The sequence below is a fragment of the Ursus americanus genome, chromosome 19 (genome assembly GCF_024610735.1).
Source record: "Ursus americanus isolate L20-20 chromosome 19, mUrsAme1.1.p, whole genome shotgun sequence".
Lineage (NCBI taxonomy): Eukaryota > Metazoa > Chordata > Mammalia > Carnivora > Ursidae > Ursus > Ursus americanus.
In genome coordinates, this window is record NC_142145.1 from 47,493,397 (window position 1) to 47,514,753 (window position 21,357).

A 21,357-nucleotide genomic window follows, 5' to 3' on the forward strand; every position below is an offset into this window, starting at 1 on the left:
TAGACAATAGTATTTTTATATTCTTATGTGTTTTAATAGATTGTTTTACTTTAGTTATAAGATTTTTTTTTTTTAAGATTAATTCCCAAACACAAGAAGTTGTTAGAAGCATCATTCATTGGAAACATCAGTCAACTTAAAGAAACAGTGATATGTGATTTCTGTCTCAGTAAGGTAAGTGGCTTATGCTTTTATAATTTAGTGCCTTCCAAGATGAATTAGTCAGTGTGCCAAATATAACTTTATATTTTCAGAGAAATATAACTTATATTTTAATTTTGATTAGGTTTATGTCTACATAATAAAACATTTGAGTGGGTATATAGTGAAGAGTAAGTTTTTTCACACGCCTGACACTTGGTTTTGTAGTTCTCTTTCCCAGAAATCTTCACTATTATATTTATTATGTATCTTTCCATACCTGTTGTGTGCATAAGCAAGCGTATGTTTCTATGCATTTCCTTTCTCCCACTCTTTTTCTAAAAAATTGCTATTTTTACCCTCTTCTGTACCTTGCTGTTTTTTGGCTTAACAGTGTTTCTTGGTTGCAGGTGTAGGTCCATTTCAGTTACTTACAGCACTATTTTTTTTGACAGCTTTATTAAAGTATAATTTATGTACAGTAAATTTCACTCTCTACAATTTGGTGGATTTTGACAGACATACACACTCTTGAAACCACCATTACAGTCAAGACACAACATCTCCATCACTTCCAAAAGTCTGTCTCTCCCTCTTCTCCTGACCTTAGGGAATGACTCATCTGCTATCTTTTACTGTAGATTACAGTTGACCCTTGAACAACATGGGTTTGAATTGTGTGGGTCCACTTATGTGGATTTTTTTCAATAAAGGTATTGGAAAAATTTTTTTGAGGTTTGTGACAATTTGAAAAAATCTTGCAGACAAACCGTGTAGCTTAGAAATACCAAAAAAAATTAAAAAGTTAGGTGTTTCATGAATGCATAAAATATATGTAGTTTATTACTTACTACCGTAAAATATTCACAGATCTGTTATAAGAAGTTAAAATTTATTAAATGTTTGCAAACACTTACCCTACATTGCATTATTTACAGTAAAAAACTGTAAACAAACATAAAGATGTAATATTTAATCATAACTGTATAAAATTAACTATAGTATATACTGTACTGCTGTAATAATTTTGTAGCCATCTCATGTTGCTGTTGTGGTGAGCTCAGGTGTTTGAGTCCGCTTAGAACACCGTGTGATGCTAATCATCTCTGTGTGAGCAGTTTGTCTTTGCAATAAATTGCTTATCATAGTAAAAAGTGATCTCTGCAGTTTTTGCATATTTTTCATCATGTTTAATGAAATACTGTAAACCTTGAATAACACCATGGGACCCATTTGAAGTGCCACTAGTGATGCTGAATGTGCTCCCAAGAAGCAGGGAAAAGTCATGACATTACAAGAAGTTGAATTGCTTGATAAGTACCATAGATTGAGGCCCTCAGCTACAGTTGCACAGCAGTTCAAGATGAATGAATCCAGTGTAAGGACCATCGTAGGAAAAGAAAAGGAGATTCATGAAGGTGTTGCTGCAGTTATGCTAGAATGCATCAAAACCTTGTACTTTTTGAAAATACCTTTTTATCTTCTATTGAAAATGCAGCTTTTATGTGGGTGCAGGATTGCTGTAAGAAAGGCATACCTATAGACTCTAATATGATTTGTGGAATGATGAAGTCATTATAGGACAACTTAAAGCAAAAGGAAGGTGAAGGGTTCTAAAGCTGGAGAATTTAGTGCCAGCAAAGGATGGTTTGATAAGTTCAGGAAAAGGTTTGATTTTTAAAATGTGAGGAAAACAGGAGAAGCAGCTTCTGCTGACCAAGAGGCAGCAGACGAGTTCCCAGATGCCATTAAGAAAATCATTGAGGAGAAAGAATATCTGCCTGAACAGATTTTTTAAATGCATACAAAAAGTGCCCTATTTTGGGGGGAAAAATACCACAAAGGACATTTATTAATAAGGAAGAGAAATGAGCCTTAGGATTTAAGGCGGGAAGGGATAGGTTAATTCTACTGTTTTGTGCAAGTGCAGTTGGGTTTATGACCAGGACTGTCCTTATGTAGAAAGCTGCTAATCTCCAAACCTTGAAGGGAAAAGATAAATACCAGCTGCGCGATGTTTTGTTTTTTGTTTTTTTTTTTTTATAAATCTCTACATCCAAGGTGGGGCTCGAACTGATGACCCTGAGATCAAGAGTCTCATGCTCTACTGACTGAGCCAGCAGGCACCCCAGACTTTGTTTGTACGACAAAAAGATCTGGACAACCAGAATCCTTTTTCGGGATTGGTTCCATCAGTACTTTGTCCCTTAAGTCAGGAAGTCCCTTGCGTGTAAGGCACTGCCTTTTAAAGTTCTTTTGATCTTAGACAATGTTCCTGGGCACCCAGAACCTGATGATTTCAACACCAAAGGCATCAAAGTGGTCTACTTGCCTCTAAACACAACATGTCTAATTTAGCCTCTAAATCAGGAGGTCCTAGGACCTTTAAGGCTCATCATACATGGTACTCTCTAGAAAAGGATTTTCAACACTATGGAAAAGAACCATGAAAGAATATCATGAAAGTCTGGAAAGATTGCATCATTGAGGATGCTATCATTGTTTATAGAACAAGCTAGGAAAACCATCAAGTTCAAAACAGTAAATTCCTGCAGGAGAAAAATGTCTAGAAGTTGGGTATGACTTCACAGAATTTACAACAGAGCCAGTCAAGGAAATCGTGAAAAAGATTGTGGATATGGCAAAAAAAGGTGGGTGTGAAGGGTTTTAAGATACGGATCTTGGAGAAATTCAAGAGCTAATAGATATCACACAAAAGGAATTAACAGAAGATGACTTGATGAGGATAAACACATCTGAACCAGTGCCAGACGATGAAGAAGATGTGGATGAAGCAGTGCCAGAAAACAGATTGACATTAGGCAGTGTGGCAGAAGGATTCCAATTATTCAAGACTGTGTTTGACTTCTTAAAGGATATGGACCCTTTTGGATATGGGCACAGAAACTAAAGCAGGTGGTAGAAGAAGGATTGGTACTGTATAGAAACATTTTTAAAGAGATGAAAAAGCAAAAATGTCAGACAGAAATTACAGTGTATTTTTGTAAAGTACACCAAGTTGGCTTGCCTCTCCTGCCTCCCTTTTCACCTTCACCTCATCTCTCCCTGATACGCCAAGACCAGCCCCTCCTCTTCCTCCTCCTCCTCCTCCTCTTCCTCAGCCTGCTCAGTGTGAAGAGTCAAAACAACAAGGATGAAGACATTTATGATGATCACTTCTAATTAATCACTTCTAGTAAATAGTCATCATACCATACAGTTTTATCTGTTGTGTGTGAGTGTCTTCATGTGACAATCTAATAACTGTATGGCAAGAACTGTCTGAGACATTTTCTGTCATCATCATCATCATCATCATTGCTTAAGTATTCATCGTGTAGAAAATCATGTACAAGACTTGTATGGAAGTGGATAGCCTATCCTTACATAGGAGTAAGGTGAGTGATATTTAATATAAAATTAATAATGTGTTAGTTTTCTTACTGTTTTACAACTTTGCTTTCAAAGAATTACATTACTGTACAGTATGCTTCTCTCTCGTAATTGGAGAAACTGTATATCAGCCTATCATCACAGGTAAGTGGTGTTTAGAAAAAAATGTGTTTGCAGTGTTGTGTTAATGAATATGACTGTAATACTGTATGACATAAAAATTGTATAACGATTCATTCATTAGTGTATAGGCTAGTCCAGTGTGAAGCAATTGATCAGTTACACTAGGGTACTGTAAAGCAGTTATATTGCTCCTTCATTATCAGTGCGTGAATTGTTATATCTGTAAGTAAATACAAATTTCTTTTTCACATCTTTTCATTTTTGCTGTCTAGTGTTGGTAATAGCGTATAATATTTAAGGTGTTTTGTATTATTTAGGGCAATATTGACGTAGGTCCTGACTGATGATGCATCTTGTAAAACAACGATGTAAACTTACAGTATCAATACAGTACAGTACTGTAAATTTATTTTCTTTTCCTTATGATTTTCTTAACATTTTCTTTTCTCTAGCTTTATTTTAAGAATACAGTATATAATGCATATATCACAAAATATGTGTTAATTGTTTATGTTAAGGCTTCTGGTCAATAGTAGGCTATATTAGTAGTCACATTTTTGGGGAGTCGAAAGTTGTATGCAGATTCTTGATTGCACTGGGGTTCGGCGCTCCAACCCCTGCTTTGTTCAAGGGTCAACTATAGTTTGCTTTTTCTAGAATTTCAAGTGGAATCATACATTATGTACTCTTTGTGTGCACCTTTTTTCACTCACCATAATGGTTGTGAGATTCATCAGATTGTTCCAATAGTTTGTTCCTTTCGATTGCTGAGTATTTTTCTGTTATGTTATTGATATACTACATTTTACTGATCCATTCACTTGACCTTTTTTTTTTTTTTTTTTTCAGATTTTGGTTATTGCGCATAGAGCTGCTTTGAGTTTTTTTTTTCTTTCTTGTAAGATTGATATATTTAGTAGAGAGCACGTGCACAAGAGAGCACAGTGGGAAGGGGGAGAGGGAGAGAATCTCAAGCAGACTCTGCTCACCATGAGCCTGATGTGGGGCTTGATCTCTCAACTCAGATCATGACCTGAGCCAAAATCAAGAATTGGGCACTTAACCTACTGAGCCACTCAGGCGCCCCTGCTCTGAAGATTTTTGAACATGGTTTTTACATGGTCATATGTAGAATGAGTAGGAGTCTTGCTTAAAAAAAAATCTTTGTCTACACTAAAGATTTTTGCCTTTGTTTTCTTCTTGAGTTATAGTTTTATATTCATTTCTTTGGTCAATATCAAATTGTTTTTGTGGGTTGTATGAGGGAAGGGTTGATGTTCTTTTTTTTTTTTTCCTTCTCTTTAGATTTCCAGTAGTTCTAGCACCATTTTTTCAGACTTTGTTTTCCCCATGGATTTGTGTTGGCACTTTTGCTGAAAATCAATTGATCATAAGTGTATGGGTCTGTTTTTGGATTCTCTATTCCATTGATCTCTGCTTCCTTTATTAGTATTACAGTGCCTTCATTACTGTAGATTTACAAGTCTTGAAGTTTAGTAGTGTCAGTATTGCAAAAAAAAAATTTTTTTAAGGCTTTGACTGTTGTACATAGTTTTTGCATTTCCATGTAAGTTTTAAAATCAGGTTGTCAGTTTCTGTATAAAAAGACTGGAAATTTTGCTTGGAATTGAGTTGATGTGATTGCGTGGTATTCTGTTGGGTGTATATATAATTGGGTCAATTATATAAGTAGTTTATAGTGATGGCTGTTTGCTGGGGTATTCAGTCTTTTGATATAGTGTTGCAATTTTATATTTCTTTGTGTCTTTGAGCACTTGTAAATGGGTGTCTGTAATATAAAGTCTTGGAAATGGAACTGTTTGAAATTTAACATTTATAATTTTGATAGGTACTGCGGAATTGCCCTATCTAGACATTGAATTATCTGCACTAATGGAAGAGTACCTGTCACAAACCTTTGCTAAGACTGTGTTGTTAAACTTCCTGACCTTTGGCCAGTCTGATAGGTGAAAAATTGTATTTTGTCTTGGTGTAACTTAAATTACTCTGTTATTATCAGACCAGCCATCTGTGGTTTCTTTCCTGTTAATATCGCATGGTAATTAGCTTTTGCTGTTTCTTGCCAGTGTATTTTCCTAGTTTTGTTCCTCAAACCTGGCTTCTGGATTTTCTGACAAGGCTTGAAAGTTTTTCCCCACTCTGAAAATAAATATTAAAATTCTGCCACATTTTAATTTGCTGTATTTTAACTTCTAATTAATTTTTAATGATTAAATTTTTCCTGGATATAACCTCACTCTTAAACCAGAATTACCCAGATGGTTACCTACTTGTCCTGACACAATTTTTTTTTTTTAAGATTTTATTTGACCTAGAGCTAGAGAGGGCACACAAGCATGGGGAGTGGGAGAGGGAGAAGTGGGACTCGATCCCAGGACTCTGGGATCATGACCTGAGCTGAAGGCAGTTGCTTAACAACTGAGCCTCCTAGGCATCCCCTGTCCTGGCACAAATTGTTGAATAATCTTTCTTTCATTAATTTGAAAGTAATTAATACTGCCTTTATATGTACTAACTTCCCTTACACACTTGGGCCTATTTTTGGAGTCTCTTTTCTCTTGTCTATTGATTTGTTGAAACTAAATTGCTAATTATTACGACTAAGTGACACAAATCTACACCCCATTACTTTCTAAGTTTGATTTGTGTATGTGTGTGTTATAAACTGGTATGTGGTGTTTTCTTCTATTAAGTATTTCAGCTGATTATTGTTTATTTAAAGCTTTTGATTTTGATTTTTAGTTTTTAAAAATTCATTCTCCTTTATAAATTCACATACTAAAAGTTTTTTGGTGGTTTTTTTCTTCCTTGCAAATAATAATTTGCATGTATAGTGTGTACGTGGTCAAGATTTTTTCCCCCTCTCTAGAAGCTTGAGGGTCATCTTTTTGTCCTCATGATATGCTTTTAACATCTTTTTTTTTTTTTTTTAAGATTTTTAAAATTTATTTGTCAGAGCCAGTGAGCACAAGTGGCAGGCAGAGGGAGAAGCAGGCTCCCCGCTGAACAAGGAGGCCTGCGCTTAACCTGACTGCACCACCAGGCACCCACCTCTCTTCTAATGCTTTTATTGACTTTTTCATTTCTTTTATATTTTTAATTTTCATGTGTTCCTTTTTTACTGTGAATGTTCTTGTATATTTGTTTCATGGGTAGATTAACTTATTTTTAGTTTTTGGCTTCACATAGTTTGTTTCTGCCAAGCTATTTTGTTTCCTGTTTTGTTTTGTTTTCATTTTAAGGTTTTCCTCATGTATTGTGATTCTTGTTTATTTGTTCAAAGTTACAAGTGAGACACTAAAAACTGATTTGGAAGTTTTGTATGTTTGGATGGTGGGTGCGCTGGTAGTTTCTTGACTGTAGGGTGTGAGTGTGTGCGCGCGCACGTGCCTCTGCATACTTACTGGGTATTTTTTTAGTTCTTTTATCTCTAGGCCTGTCAAATTCATTAAAAAATGGTCTTCCAGTTTCCTTCCAGGAAGGTACAGTCTTGGCTGCTTCCTTTAGGAGTTTCTTCATTAGGCAAGGAGGACTTTAGGTGGAGGGAGTTGGTTTCAGCACTGTGTATACTCCTACTTATTCTGGAACTCAGTCAGTATGATACTTCTCCCCCCACCTGTCACTTTTGACCCCCCCAGACGAAAGACCTTTTGTTACACTCTTTCCAGAGACTTATACTAGGGTCTTCAGGGATGCAGGCAGTTTTCTGGTACCAGTAGTTGGAATGGCAGTCTTGGAATCTTTCTGCTTTTTTGCGTCCTGTTTTCATCCTCATCTCCTGTGGAGCCTGGGACTGGCAATTCTTGAGTTTTGGAGAAGTCTGTGGTTTTAAGTAGAGCTGCTTCTCGGCTTTCCCCATTTCCAGCTTAGGATTCAAGTTTTCTTGAGTCTAGAGGTTATTTGTCATTCTTTGTAGCTTCCGTATTTTTTATTTTTACCATTTACTCTTTTTCCTTCGGGTTATGGTTTTGTCTTGTTTTAATCTCTTGCTTTTTTAAAGTAGGTTTTACGTGAGTGTAGAGGAAAATGTGTGTGTGCTTAAATCTGCCTTTTAAGGGCTCCTGGGTGGCTCAGTCGTTAAGTTCTGCCTTCGGCTCAGGGCGTGATCCCGGCGTTCTGGGATGGAGCCCCACATTGGGCTCCTCAGCTGGGAGCCTGCTTCTTCCTCTCCCACTCCCCCTGCTTGTGTTCCCTCTCTCGCTGGCTTTCTCTCTCTCTGTCAAATAAATAAATAAAATCTTTAAAAAAAAAAAAATCTGCCTTTTTAACTGTGTGTCAGTGTTTTTCTATGTACATGTAGTTAATGTGCACTCTTTTCCCTCAAAATAGGATTTTACTTTCTCAGTTTAGCCCATTATGTGTATGTATTATGAATTGTGTTTTGTATTTTAAAACTTTTTTTCTACAACATAAAATGGACCGTTTACTTCAGGTTAGAAATACTAAAATTAAGTGGTATTATCAGGTGAGTTCTGAAGATTAATGATAGGGCAGCATAAAATTGTGAAGTGTTATATTTGATGAGTAGTGAATGAATAATTTACATCTTTGCACTTTTTAAACATTTTAAAAACTTTTTTTTTTTTTTAGGTGGTGTGTAATGTGTTAAGAGGATACTTTAAGGAATGATTTTGCCAAATTTTCATGAGTTATGGTGGCTGAAAGATCAATTCTGTCTTGTGGGAAAAGAGTTGTAAGTAACTTCAAGGAATAAAACTGATTTTCGACTATTCTGTGCTTATATAAAACAAGTTATTGATTACTTATAAGAATGTATTTGGGATACCTTATTCTGTTAGCCTTAAATATACAGACTAAATAATTAAAAAGGAGAAGCTAGGCTTATATAAATCAATATTATTTCTGTATAGTCTTAGCATTGCCATATTTTTTGGATTGTACAAAATTTAATTTTAATTTTTTTTAATTTTTCAGAAATGGCAGCACAAAAGGAAATCTATATTAATAGAGTATTATATTAAACGAAAGAGGTTAGATAAGAACTTTAAACTAACAGTCTCAGCAAACAAGGAAAGAAACCTGTTAGCTGTAAGACATGTTTCAAATGAATCGAAGTCCAGTAACTGTAGACTTCAGAAGAAAAAAGTTTTCAAAATCTTTGTCAAAACAGGTCAGTGATAAATAACTCCTCCAGTAATAGGGCTAGGCCTGAATACCATTATTAATTGAAAAATTAACAAAACAGATTGAACCTGAATTAAGTTTTTTTCATAAAAAGTTCTAAAAATATCTAATTAGAATTAAATTTTCCTCAAATTTCTATTGCCTTGTCCAGAAGTAAAGCAAATATCTTTCAGCCTTCATACTAGCTTTTCTCATGTCCTAGGGATGACCGAAACCTTACTTGAAGCAAACTAGTATTTTTGTTGAAAATGTACATCAGCCTCAAAGTTGATTTTTAAGACCTCCTCAGTAATAATACTAGACATTCAGCATTCACCTACCAGGACACGAAAATCCTCTCAAAAACTACTCAAAAGGAGGACCTTACTCAGGAATGATGTCCATTCAGGAGAAATCAAAAGAAAATTCCTCCAATGTTATTAAAAAAAGTGAAGATAAGAATTTAGAAACACAAATTCAAGGTTCTCAAACGAATCTGGCAAAAAAATCGGGCCCAAAGGAAACTGTAAAATCACTGGTTAAATCTTATAGTGAGAGTAAAATAAATCAACCTGAATTAGGAACATGCATGAGTACAAGGTCAGCAAAAGCTGCATCCAATGATAAAAAAGTTAGTAAATCCATTAATAAAAATATGGTGACTGTGAAGGGACATTCACAACAAGAATCTACAAAAAAGAAATTACCTCAGAAAAAGTCAGTGCATGGAGCTCCTAAATCAAATGAACAGCTTAACCGGAGATCACAAAGACTACAACAGTTAACAGAAGTTTCAACAAGGTCTCTACGTAATAGAGAAATTCAGGGTCAAGTTCAAGCAGTTAAACAGACTTTGCCACCAAGAAAAGAGCACTGTAACAATTCTCAAAGTAAATCTTATAAAGTTAAAACAAATCAAAAACACGTGAAAAGAAAAGTACCAGAAATAAAGTCTGATTCTAAAGAGGATGAAAATCTAGTAATTAATGAAGTAATAAATTCCCCCAAAGGAAAAAAACGCAAAGTAGAGCATCAAACAGCTTCCACTTGTAGTTCTCAGTGCATAAAAGGATCTGAAAAGTGTCTTCAGAAGAATGCTAGAAAAGAGGAAACAAAATCTGTGCCTGTAACTTCTGAGATAAAAAGATCAAAAATGGTTACTTCAGCAGTCTCTAAAAAGAATGAGGTGAAGAAGTCCGTTTATACGCAAGTGAATACTAGTGCAAAATCCCAAAAAAGTCCACAGCCATCAGTGCCTGAACAAAGTGTAGATAATGAGCTGGAGCAAGTTGGAAAGAGCAAACGAGGTAGCATTCTTCAGCTCTGTGAAGAAATTGCTGGTGAGATTGAGTCCGATACTGTAGAGGTAAAAAAGGAATCTTCACAAATGGAAAGTGTAAAGGAGGAGAAGCCTACAGAAATAAAATTGGAAGATAATGAAAGACAAATACTTCATCAAAAAGAAACAAATCAGGATGTTCAATGTAATCGTTTCTTTCCCAGTAGAAAAACAAAGCCTGTGAAATGTATATTAAATGGAATAAACAGCTCAACTAAAAAGAACTCCAACTGGACTAAAATTAAACTCTCAAAATTTAACTCTGTGCAGCAAAATAAGTTGGACTCTCAAGTCTCCCGTAAATTGGGCTTAATACGAACCAGTTTTTCACTCCCAGCCTTAGAAATGCATCATCCAGCGACTCAAAGTACATTTTTAGGGACAAAGCCACATAATGATAAAAATATAGCTTGCCAGCAGGAAGAAATGAAAGAAATTAATTCTGAAGAAGTTAAAGCTAATGATGTTACAGTCGAAGTTAATAAAACCACAAAAAGGGCTCCTGAAAATTGTCATTTGGATAATCAGATAAAACCACCTCCTGACCCACCGTTGGATAACCAGATGAAAGAGTCTTTTGAATCAGCACCAGATCAGGTAATTTATTTTCATTATGCTCAGTAGAGGTACATGAGTACTTTCTATTAAGTAAGTTTTTACAGCATATTTTAGCTTAAGAGTCAAGTCATAAAAGACAGGAGTCATTTGTTAAGGTATCCTATTCAGTTGTTAATAGTGTTTTATTAACTCAGTCTTATAGTGAGTGATAGAACTTACTGGTTTCTTTAGATTTCTGACATTTACATAAATGCTTCTCATTGCTTCCTTATTTTCACCTTTTTTATTTTATATGAAGCATAAGCCTGTTGAATTCTAGCTTTCCTTTTTCTTTTTAAAAAAGTTTTGAGTGTAATTGACACACAGTGTTATGTTAATTTCTGGTGTACAGCATAGTGATTTAACATCTCTACACTTATGCTTTGCTCACAAGTGTAGCTACCATCCATTATCATACAATGCTGTCATAATATCATTGACTATATTCCCTGTGCTCTACCTTTTATTCCCATGACTTATTCATTCCATAATTGGAAACCTCTCACTCCCCTTCACTCCTTTTGCCCATTCGCTTACCCCCTAACTTTTCTTTTCTTTTTTTTTTTTTTTTCTTAAAGATTTTATTTATTTATTTGATAGAGAGAGACAGCCAGCGAGAGAGGGAACACAAGCAGGGGGAGTGGGAGAGAAAGAAGGGAGCCCGATGCCGGGCTCGATTCCAGAACCCTGGGATCACGCCTTGGGCCGAAGGCAGATGCTTAACGACTGAGCTACCCCCCAACTTTTCTTTCACACACTGATTTGCTTTTTCTTTAATTGGGACCACAGAAACTATGTTTCATAGTGGCTAAAATACAGAAATTAAACTTGGGCCTTATTTTGACCAAATTGTTAAAATTACTTTCAGCTGGCACATATCGACCCCTTTTTTCCACCTGATAAAATTGAAAAATTAAACATTTCTAGTAGTAGGGATGCCTTTTAAGTTTGACTTGTGTGACCATTTTGAACTGTTGGGCAAATAAAATGTCTGAAAGATGTAAATAATTCAGTCTTCAGTTTAAGAATAAAGTTGTAGTGGCGAAGGATTTTTCAAAATGGAAAAGTAAATTGAAAAACAATCTAAAAAAAGTAAATGGAATCTAATAGCTAGAAGAAACTTAGTGATTATCTGAGGAAGTAGTTTGAAACTAAAAGCAGCTGAGCCAGTTTTTTTTTCAAATTGAATCATAGGTTAAATCCCAATATATAAACCAATAAGCAGAAATTTTTTATGCATAGAACCATACAGATTTGAAAAACTTCACTAATTTGTTTCAGGTGTTTAGTTTGATAATGAGGAAACTGAGCGCAGGCGAGGAATGTAATTTAGGTCACATGTTTGAGGGCAACAAATAGGATTGAATTTTCAGGTGTTCTGATTCTCAGCCCAGCATTTTTTCTGCAGTTACGTACTTTGAACATTAGGTCATTTGAGAAAAAAATCATCATGAGACAAGAGAAAAGTCAAGTCATCCTAAAGTTTTGGGAATGATTTAAAGTTCTCTTTAGGGAGAGATATTTTGTTCTAGGAGCAAATTCGAATGAGTGAGGAGTCTGGGCTTTATGCCAGGAGCCATGAAAATAGATCATTGTCTGTTCTCGTGGAGTACAAATCAAATTGAAGGGAACAGATACCATATGGTACTCTTAGATTTTATTTTCTGAACAAATGGGAATGAAAGTATCAATTAGAAGATAATTATTCAAATCGTGATAGTAATTAGAAGTAAGTAGTGAGTGGTAGTGTAACAAATGTGGCTTCCATCAGAGATGGGGTGGCTTTCTATTCAGGGTATGTTTTGTCAGCAGATTAATAGCTATACTCCAGGTGTAGCTGCAGAGTTTATCTTCTACTCCTTGCTACGTAAATACCTGTCAAAACTCAATTTGTGAAGTAAGTCATGGGAGTAAAAGGTACAGCATAGGGAATATAGTTAGTGATATTGTAGTAGCGTTGTATGATGACAAATGGTAGGTGCACTTGTGAGCGTAGCATAATGTATAGAGAGGTGTTGAATCATTATGTTGTACAGCTGAAATTAATGTAACATTGCATGTCAACTAAAATAAAAATTAAAAAGAAACCCTCAGTTTGTGGAGAATTATGTTGAAGAATAAGAAATGTAATCCTTTGTAGTAAACTACTAGAATAGAGATGCTTACTTAGATCACATTATTTTGACCTATAATATTGCTTTTACTGGAATGTACTTTGGATTTGTACAGTCCCTCTCTCTTGAGGTGTATTGTGAGAAACCGCCCTATGAAACTTGTGTTAAAAATTTTGTTTACATTTGTAATTCTTGAATATTTCAAACATTCAGAATACTACAGAAACTAACATTACACTTGTGTCTACCACCCAAATTTGACAAAAACTAACATTTTATTGAATTCAGGTCTTTTAAAATAAGAAAAGTACGTTACAGGTACAGAAAAAAGCTGTATCTCCCTCTTCTTTCCATTCGGCTCTCTTCCAGAGTTAAAAGTGTTTGTGAAATTGGTGGTAATCTTTTTTTATTTTTATGATATCACTGTGTATGTGTATATATATCCATAAAGAACACTTAGCACTGTGTGTGTTTTATATGTGTTCTTAATGTTATAATGTTTTAAGTGTTTAAATGTTAAACGTGTTTTAAATGTTAAATGCTAACATAGTTGGTGTGTGTGTGTCTGTGGTTTTTTTGCAACTTGGTTTTGTGCGGTCAACATTTGATACTTACCAGTACATGGGTATTTTAATAGCTGTAAATGAGTATACCACAATTTATTTAAAGCCCTTTCAGGTTGTTTATATTTTCACCAGTACCAGTGATGTGATTGCTTTCACAGAGTGTCAGGGAATGTGGTAACCATGTCAGTTCAAGACATAGTTGTGCCTGCTGTGTCCAAGACATTGTGCTAGGGCTACAGAAGAGGAAACGTTTCCTGCCTTTAAGGAATTTCCATTGTAGCAGTCACTTAAGAGATTTTCTTGCCATAAGCACCAAGAATTGAGGTAGCTTAGTTTAACCATCATAATAGCTTTTGGTTAATGACATAATAGCCTTTGGTGAACACTGCCTCTTTGTTAGTCAAAGGAGAGCTTCATAGAATTGTCAACACAATCTACACTGTAGTTTCTCTTATTACCTGCATATTACAGGTGAGGAGAATGAGGCTTAGAAATTTAAGTAACTTACCTGAGTGATTTACAAGTGGTAGAGCTAGGATTTAAACTGAGATTGACTGGCTTCAGTGTTTAGCCGGGTTATACTTGGGAAGGAAGGAGAATATAAAAACAAACCTTACATCATACGAAATCTTTTTCTGTGGCTGCCTGTAATTTCTATGTTAGTTTCAGCAGTACTGAGAAATGATGATGGTTGATAAGGCTAAGCATATGGTAGGCCTTCTTTTAATCCTTCGGGCTGAATTTAGATTATTTGAACATGGTGCACCTGGGTGGCTCACTGGGTTAAACATCAGACTCTTGATTTTGGCTCCGGTCATGATCTCAGGGTTCTGGGATCAAGCCCCTTGTCAGGCTCCTTGCTCAGTGGGGAGTTTGCTTGAGATTCTCTCTCTCTCTCTCTCTCTCTCTCTCTCGGCCCCTCCTCCCACTCTCACATGCTCTCTGTCTCTAAAATAAATAAATCTTTAAAAAAAATTATTTGAGGGGCGCCTGGGTAGTGCAGTCGTTAGGCATCTGCCTTCGGCTCAGGGCGTGATCCCGGCGTTGCGGGATCGAGTCCCACATCGGGCTCCTCTGCTGGGAGCCTGCTTCTTCCTCTCCCACTCCCCTGCTGTGTTCCCTTTCTTGCTGGCTGTCTCTCTGTCACATAAATAAATAAAATCTTTAATTTAAAAAAATTATTTGAACTTTATGAATTTTAAAGCCCAGTTATTTTATGATTTGTTTTTTTAAGCCAGTAACTTACTAAATTCCTTCCTTTTTAGTGGAAATTAATTAGTAATTTGTCATTGTTCTTGTCTTTAATTTTTCTGCTTTTTCAATGACAAAAAATGTTCACTTTTTCAAAAATATTCAAAAATAATGTTACATGTTGAGTGTAATCACAATAGAGATACAGCCAATGTTAATAGAGTTCAGAGTATTTTTTGGTAGTTACTGAGTATCAGCTTTGACAGTGTTATGAATTAGGGGATCTTGGGAATACAAAGATATATATAATATGGTCTTTGCTCTTAAGAGGTACAGAAGATGAATCAAAAACAAGTAACTAATTGGTAATAGTAATAAGGACACAAAAGAGGTAGAGGTGAAATAGATGGAGAATTATTCCAAAATTGGGAAAAGGGCATGGGGAAACTTGGAGAAGGCTTCATTAGAAAAGGTTAATATTTAAGTAATGAGTTGGTACAGGGGGAAAAGTTCTAGATCACTATCCAGTAGAAATGTAATGTGAACCACATATATTATTTAAACTTTTCTGGTAGCTACCTTAAAAAGAATAACACTGGTAGAATGAATATATTTTATTTAATCTATCATATAAAAATACTATTATTTCAGCATGTAATTTTAAAAATTGAGATATTTTACTTTTTTGATAATAAGTCTTAAAAATCTGGTGTTTTATATTTACAACATAATCTCAAATCAGTCATACTAACAACATTTTAAGTGCTCAGTAGTCAGCTGAGGAGTGGCTACTGTATTGGATAGTGCAGATTTAGATAGATTAAATAGGCATATAGAATACATCTGGGGATTTGCAAATTTTTCAATATAGCATGAAAGAGAATAATGGGAGCTGATGCTGAGAGGGTAGCTGTGGGGAGATCAAAAGACTTTTAAGGCATATCAGTGTGAATTACTCCCAACTATAAAGTATTATCTTAAATTTTCTTAGTATGCTAAAATTCACTGAAAGTTTCTTGGGATGAGTCCCAAGGTTGATATGAAGACAAATATTAACATTTTGAATTTTGTATATTCAGAATTTCAGTCTGTGTTTGGAATCCAAGCTTGAAAACAATCCAGTGGGAAATGCCTCTACTGTTTCAACTCTGCTCAGTCAAGCAAAAATTGATACAGGGGAGAGTAAATTTCCAGGTAAAACTTTGAAAATATTATTTGGATTTCTCAGTGTTCAGAGATATTTTTGTCAGTATGATAGGAAACAATACTGATTGCCAAGTAGGCCAGTTAAATCCTTTTGAACTATTGGTGTGTGTTTTTCAAATGTGTGATTATCACCATTCTTTTTTGTTTTTTGTTTTATCTTTACTGCCATTCTTAGGGGTCGAATTGCTTTTCTTTCGTACCTTGTTTAAATTACTTAAGTATGAAAAAAAATAAAATAGCCTGGATGATCAATAACATTGGGTCCAAAACAAAAACAAAGCACATTAGCCAAACGTCAACTCACTTGGACAACTAACTTTTCCTTTAGAAAATCCACTGTTTCTTTATGGTTTTTGTTTTTTTTTTTTTATAATTTTTATTTTGTTATATTAGTCACCATACAGTACATCCCCAGTTTTTGATGCAATGTTCCATGATTCATTATTTGTGTATAACACCCAGTGCACCATGCAATATATGCCCTCCTTAATACCCATCACCGGCCCATCCTAATCCCCCACCCCCCTCCCCTCTGAAGCCCTCAGTTTGTTTCCAGAGTCCACAGTCTCTCATGGTTCATTCCCCCTTCTGTTTACCCCCCCTTCATTCTTCCCTTCCTTCTGTTTCTTTATGTTTTAAATGTTTTCCCAAAACATTTTTGGGGAACAAAGTATAAAAACAAAGTACCAGCTTACATATATTGATAAATTGTAATAAATAAATAAATAAATAACTTATGATTCTTTGACTCACTACCAAAAGTTCTTTTGTTTACTTTAAATCTTTTATTTTGCTTATGATTTACTTTTTGGAGAAGTTATTAATGAATTGTGTAAGTAAGTGGTAGGAGCTTATTTTTCAAGTACAAAGGCTATTTGTGTTTTTCCACTTCAGATTCTTTAACCCTCAATTACTCAGTTTTTCATGTTAGTGATTCTGTCTTTGAAAGGATTTAGTAAATGCTGCAGGGGCACCTGGCTGGCTCAGTCAGTGGAGCTTACTTAACAAAACAAAACAGAAAAACCCTGCAATTTGGGCAGTTATGCCATACAAAGTCTTTTTTGTGTGTGACCTTGTAAAAAAAATTTTGACAATATGTTGTTTGAGCTATTAGATGGGGATTTGCTCACCTATATCAGATGAAGCCTGAGGGGATATAGAAAAGAAATTCCTAATTTCTGTTTCTCTCTGCTAAAGGAAAGATACTTGGAGCAGTATACTGAGGTCAGATAATGTCTTTTATTGCATATCATTTAACCTTTTCTCTTAGTGGAAGAAAGAGAAGTATAACATAAATATGAGAAATGTACTGCTTATTCATTAGAAAATGAAATGATTATTGCATTATTTGTGTGATTAGAAACAATAAAAAAATTCAGTATAATTATATTATACTGAATTTATATTAGTTTCAGGTATACAGTATAGTGATTCAACAATTCTATACATTACTCAGTGTTCATAAGTATACTCTTAATCCCCTTCACCTAGTTCACCCATTCCTCTACCCACCTCCCCTGTGGTAACCACCAGTTTGTTTTCTATATTTAAGAGTCTTTGTCTCTTTTCTCTTTCTTTGTTTTGTTTCTTAAATTCCTACAGATGAGTGAGATCACATGGTATTTATCTTTCTCTTGACTGACTTGCTTCACTTAGCATTACACCCTCTAGATCCATCCATGTTGCAACTGGCAAGATATCATTCATCTTTATGGCTGAGTAATATTCCACCGCATATATGTATATATACCACATCTTTTTTATCTGCTCATCTATTGATGGACACTTGGGTTGCTTCCATACCTTGGGTGTTTTAAATAATGTCGCAGTAAACATAGGGGTGCATATATCTTTTTGAATTGGTATTTTTGTATTCTTTGGGTAAATACCCAGTAGTGGAATTACTACTATTTTTAATTTTTTGAGGAGCCTTCATACTGTTTTCCACAGTAGCTGTACCAATTTGCATTCCCACCAACACTGCAAGACGTTGCTTTTTCTCTATATCCTCACCAACACTGTTTCTTGTAGACTACAATTTTTTTTAAACAAAGAAATGTTCCCATTTCCATGGCATTTACACAGTTTGCTTTATTGTTCAGTGCCAGTGATTGGTGAAACTAGATCCAGTCTATCATTGGAACCCTTTGTGGCTCTGTAGAGCCTTTTTCTCCCTCTTTTCTGAAGATAATTTCTAGAAAGGAGCTCTAATATAATCAGATGGTTTTTATTAATAATAAAACATTTAATGCATTCTTCTCTTTTTCTTTTTTTCTTTGTTAATGATTTTCAGCTATTAGATGGGGAGGTAGTACAAAGCTAAATGTATAACTCACTTTCTTGATTAAATTACAGGTTCAGCTCCCAAACAACATACTGTACTCAGTAACCAAACATCTAAGACCAGTGATAACAGGTAAGACATTAGTTTAATACAAGAGTAAATATGAGAACTGTTACAAGATAAACTGAGGCTTTTACAATTTTTGTTTATTTGAACAAAAATCAGTTCGAATTGGGCAGTATCCAATTTCTCAGAAAGGAGCTCCAAGGAGCTATAATGTGAAAGACTTTATAGGCAGAAAGGAGTGGGAATAAGGAAGCTATAACTGGCAAAAAAGCAGGTTGATTATTGCAGTTACTTTCCTTTGGGAGAGATGGCAGAGGCCTTTCAGGCAGATTACCTAACCTAGTGATAATTAGGTGATTCCTGACTGGTTTAAGATTCCATTTCTGGAAGAACCAAAACAGTCTGAGTTTGGTAATACGGGGTTTAGCATAAGCAACTCCGTTTTGGACCTGTTGTCTTGTTTTTAACAGAACTTAAGGATTTTATACTTACACCTTTCAAGTTTGGGGTATTTTTCCCTAAAAATTTGTGCTAGTAATCCTCAGTTTTTCATGTAGAAGGAATGTGATATTCACAAGTTCTGTTTTCATTTTACTTTTTTTTGTGGCTATACGTATGTTTTATAGCTTTTGGTTTTTTTATTTACAGTATTATGAGCATCTTAACTACCTCATTCTATTAAATCTATATTAGATTTCATTGTGTGAATATTCCACTGTTTATTTAACAGTTTTCCACTTTATAGACATTTTGGTGGTTTCTAGTTAATTTCTGTCCAAAAAAAAAGTTCTGCAATAAAAAACACAAGCATCTTTGCCCATTTGTGTTACTATATCTAGGATAAGTTCATAGCTGTAGGACTTAGCCTGCATTGCCGTATTTTCCTCCAGTATGTCTTTTTATACTTCTAGCAACAGTGTTTTGAGAATGCACCTTTCTGCAAACCCCTTGAAGTACTGGGTATTATCAACATGTAAAAGTGTTTTAAGTGTTTTAAAAGCATTCCATACTCTTTAGTGGCAGAATAAAATTAAATCTGACTTATTTTGCTTTACAGATTACTGAAAACAGTATTTAGGACAAACTGTAGTAACTCAGGTGGCTAAAAATTACCCAAAAAACTCAAAACTTAGTCAAATTATAGTAGGCACAGCAGTTTTTTATTTTTTAGTAGTTTTCTTGGGCTTTCTCCCCTTGATTTTTAAAAGGTTATTTTTTTCCCCCTTTGGAGTTGAAATTTGTGAGTGTTGTATAGAAAACGCTTTTTTTTCTTTTTAGTGATTTGACGTGATAACAGCTTTATAACATTGAATGATGTGATTTTTTTTTTTTTTTTTTTTTTTTACTTAAAGGGAGACACCACCAAATCATTCTTGGCCTAAGTGTAATTCCCATTTGGAGATAACAATTCCAAAGGACTTGAAACTAAAAGAAGCAGAGAAAGTTGATGAAAAACAGTTGATCATAGTAAGTATCCAACTTGACCTTTTTGGTGAAGGGTTATTATAATCATCTTACTTATGCACATTGTTAAAAAATAACTTCATCTTCTTTTTCAAAGAACCTTTTTTGTCACCATAAATCATTATGGAAATATTTCTGATATCATTACAAACGCCCTTCTGGCCCCCCAGTAGTGAGGCCCTCCTGTCACAAAAACTCAAAATCTCCATGCTTTTAGTTTTATTTATGACAGATTGATACTTTATCTTACATTTCTTTATTTTATCATTTGTTTACTTTCTTAAATATGTCATTTGATATACCTTGTTCTAGTAGTTTATATATTAAAATAACATGGAGCTTAATACGTAAAATATCTGTATTTTAGTGTATTTTGTAATTTTAAAACTTTTATTATAAGGAAGAGAAACTAGTAGTTAATTTGAAATAGAACTTAACCACTCTACAATTTGGTGGCAAGTTGTAGAAGAGAGGGAGATACTTTGATTAAAAAATCTAATTTGAATGAGTGAGCATACTATAAAAAAATGAAGGGGCCCAAAGTAATAGGAAAATTTAGTGTACTTCAGTTAACATTATCAATAGGATTTTTTTGGAGTAGATTATTGATTCTAACCTTAATATAGGGGAATTACTTTGTAAGAATTATCTGGAAATTTTGAGAATTTAATCAGGAAAAAGTTTAATTGAATTTAATAACATTTCTGTTGTTAAATCAATATGATAGTGAAACAGGGTTAGACTAGTAGAATCTAGAGCTTCACTGTCCAATATGGTAGCCACATGTGGCCATTTAGTATGTGAAATGTGGCTCATCAGAGCTGTGATACACTATAAGTGTAAATGTATTTACTGCATTTTAAAGACAAGTACAGAAAAGGGAATGTAAAGTATTTTACTAATAAGTTTTTTTTCTATTTAGTATATGTTGAAATTATAATATTTGGGATATGTTTTGAATAAAATATTAAAATTAATTTGACATGTTTTTGCATCCCTTAACATGACTACTAGAAAATTTAAAATTACATTTGTGGATTGCACTTCTGTTCAGTTGTTCTGGTCAAGAGTTGATGATGATGATGTTAATGATCATGATAGCCCCTAATACTTTTTGAATACATTGTTTTATGTACTCCACTCAGATTAACTTAATTAAGCCTTAGTTTTTAAAGTATGAGGTAGGTACTATTATTTCCTATTTACCAGTTAAGATACTAAGGAAGAGATATTTATTCATTACTGTGAATACTGCCTGCTTGAAGAGATGTTTGTACACTGGTGCTCATTGGTCATAATAGCCAAAAGATGAAAGCAGTCAAAGTATCCATCGAGCATGAATGGATAAACAAAATGTGGTGTATGCATACAATGGAATATTATTCAGCCTTAAAAGAGAAGAAATTCTGACATGCTACAACATGTTTGCACCTTAAGGACATTTAGCTAAGTGAAATAAGTCAGTCAGAGGAAGACAAATACTGCATGATTTCACTTCTCTGAGGTGCCTAGGGTAGTCAAATTCAGAGACAGAAAGAATGGTGGTTTCTAGGAACTGGGAAGGAAAGTGAATTGGGAACCTATTGTTTAGTGGATATAGAATTTCAGTTTTGTGAAATGAAAAGAATTTTGAAGATTGGTTGTACAACAGTGTGAATATACTTAGCACTACTGCACACTTAAAAATCGTTAAGATGGTAAATATTGTTATATATGTCATACTGTGAT

At 34.5% G+C, this 21,357-nt stretch overlaps 1 protein-coding gene across 9 annotated transcripts in view; it reads left to right on the forward strand.

Moving 5' to 3' along the window:
• The window catches only part of ESCO1 (establishment of sister chromatid cohesion N-acetyltransferase 1), a 71,909-nt gene that overhangs the window by 18,226 nt on the left and 32,326 nt on the right, over nucleotides 1-21,357 (forward strand). For 5 of the 9 annotated variants that reach the window (XR_006776900.2, XM_045781926.2, XM_045781931.2 and 2 more), the window contains 6 exons: nucleotides 78-174; nucleotides 8,269-8,371; nucleotides 8,614-10,738; nucleotides 15,689-15,803; nucleotides 18,171-18,231; nucleotides 19,518-19,632. Coding sequence is in view for 8 of the 9 variants with exons in the window: in XM_045781926.2 (XP_045637882.2) it covers nucleotides 9,197-10,738; nucleotides 15,689-15,803; nucleotides 18,171-18,231; nucleotides 19,518-19,632 (1,833 nt within the window). In the remaining variant the exon portion in view is untranslated. Of the gene's footprint in view, nucleotides 1-77; nucleotides 175-2,202; nucleotides 3,540-8,268; nucleotides 8,372-8,613; nucleotides 10,739-15,688; nucleotides 15,804-18,170; nucleotides 18,232-19,517; nucleotides 19,633-21,357 lie in introns of all 9 variants that reach the window. The other 4 variants (XM_045781929.2, XM_087869934.1, XM_087869935.1 and 1 more) reach the window with 3 other exon arrangements.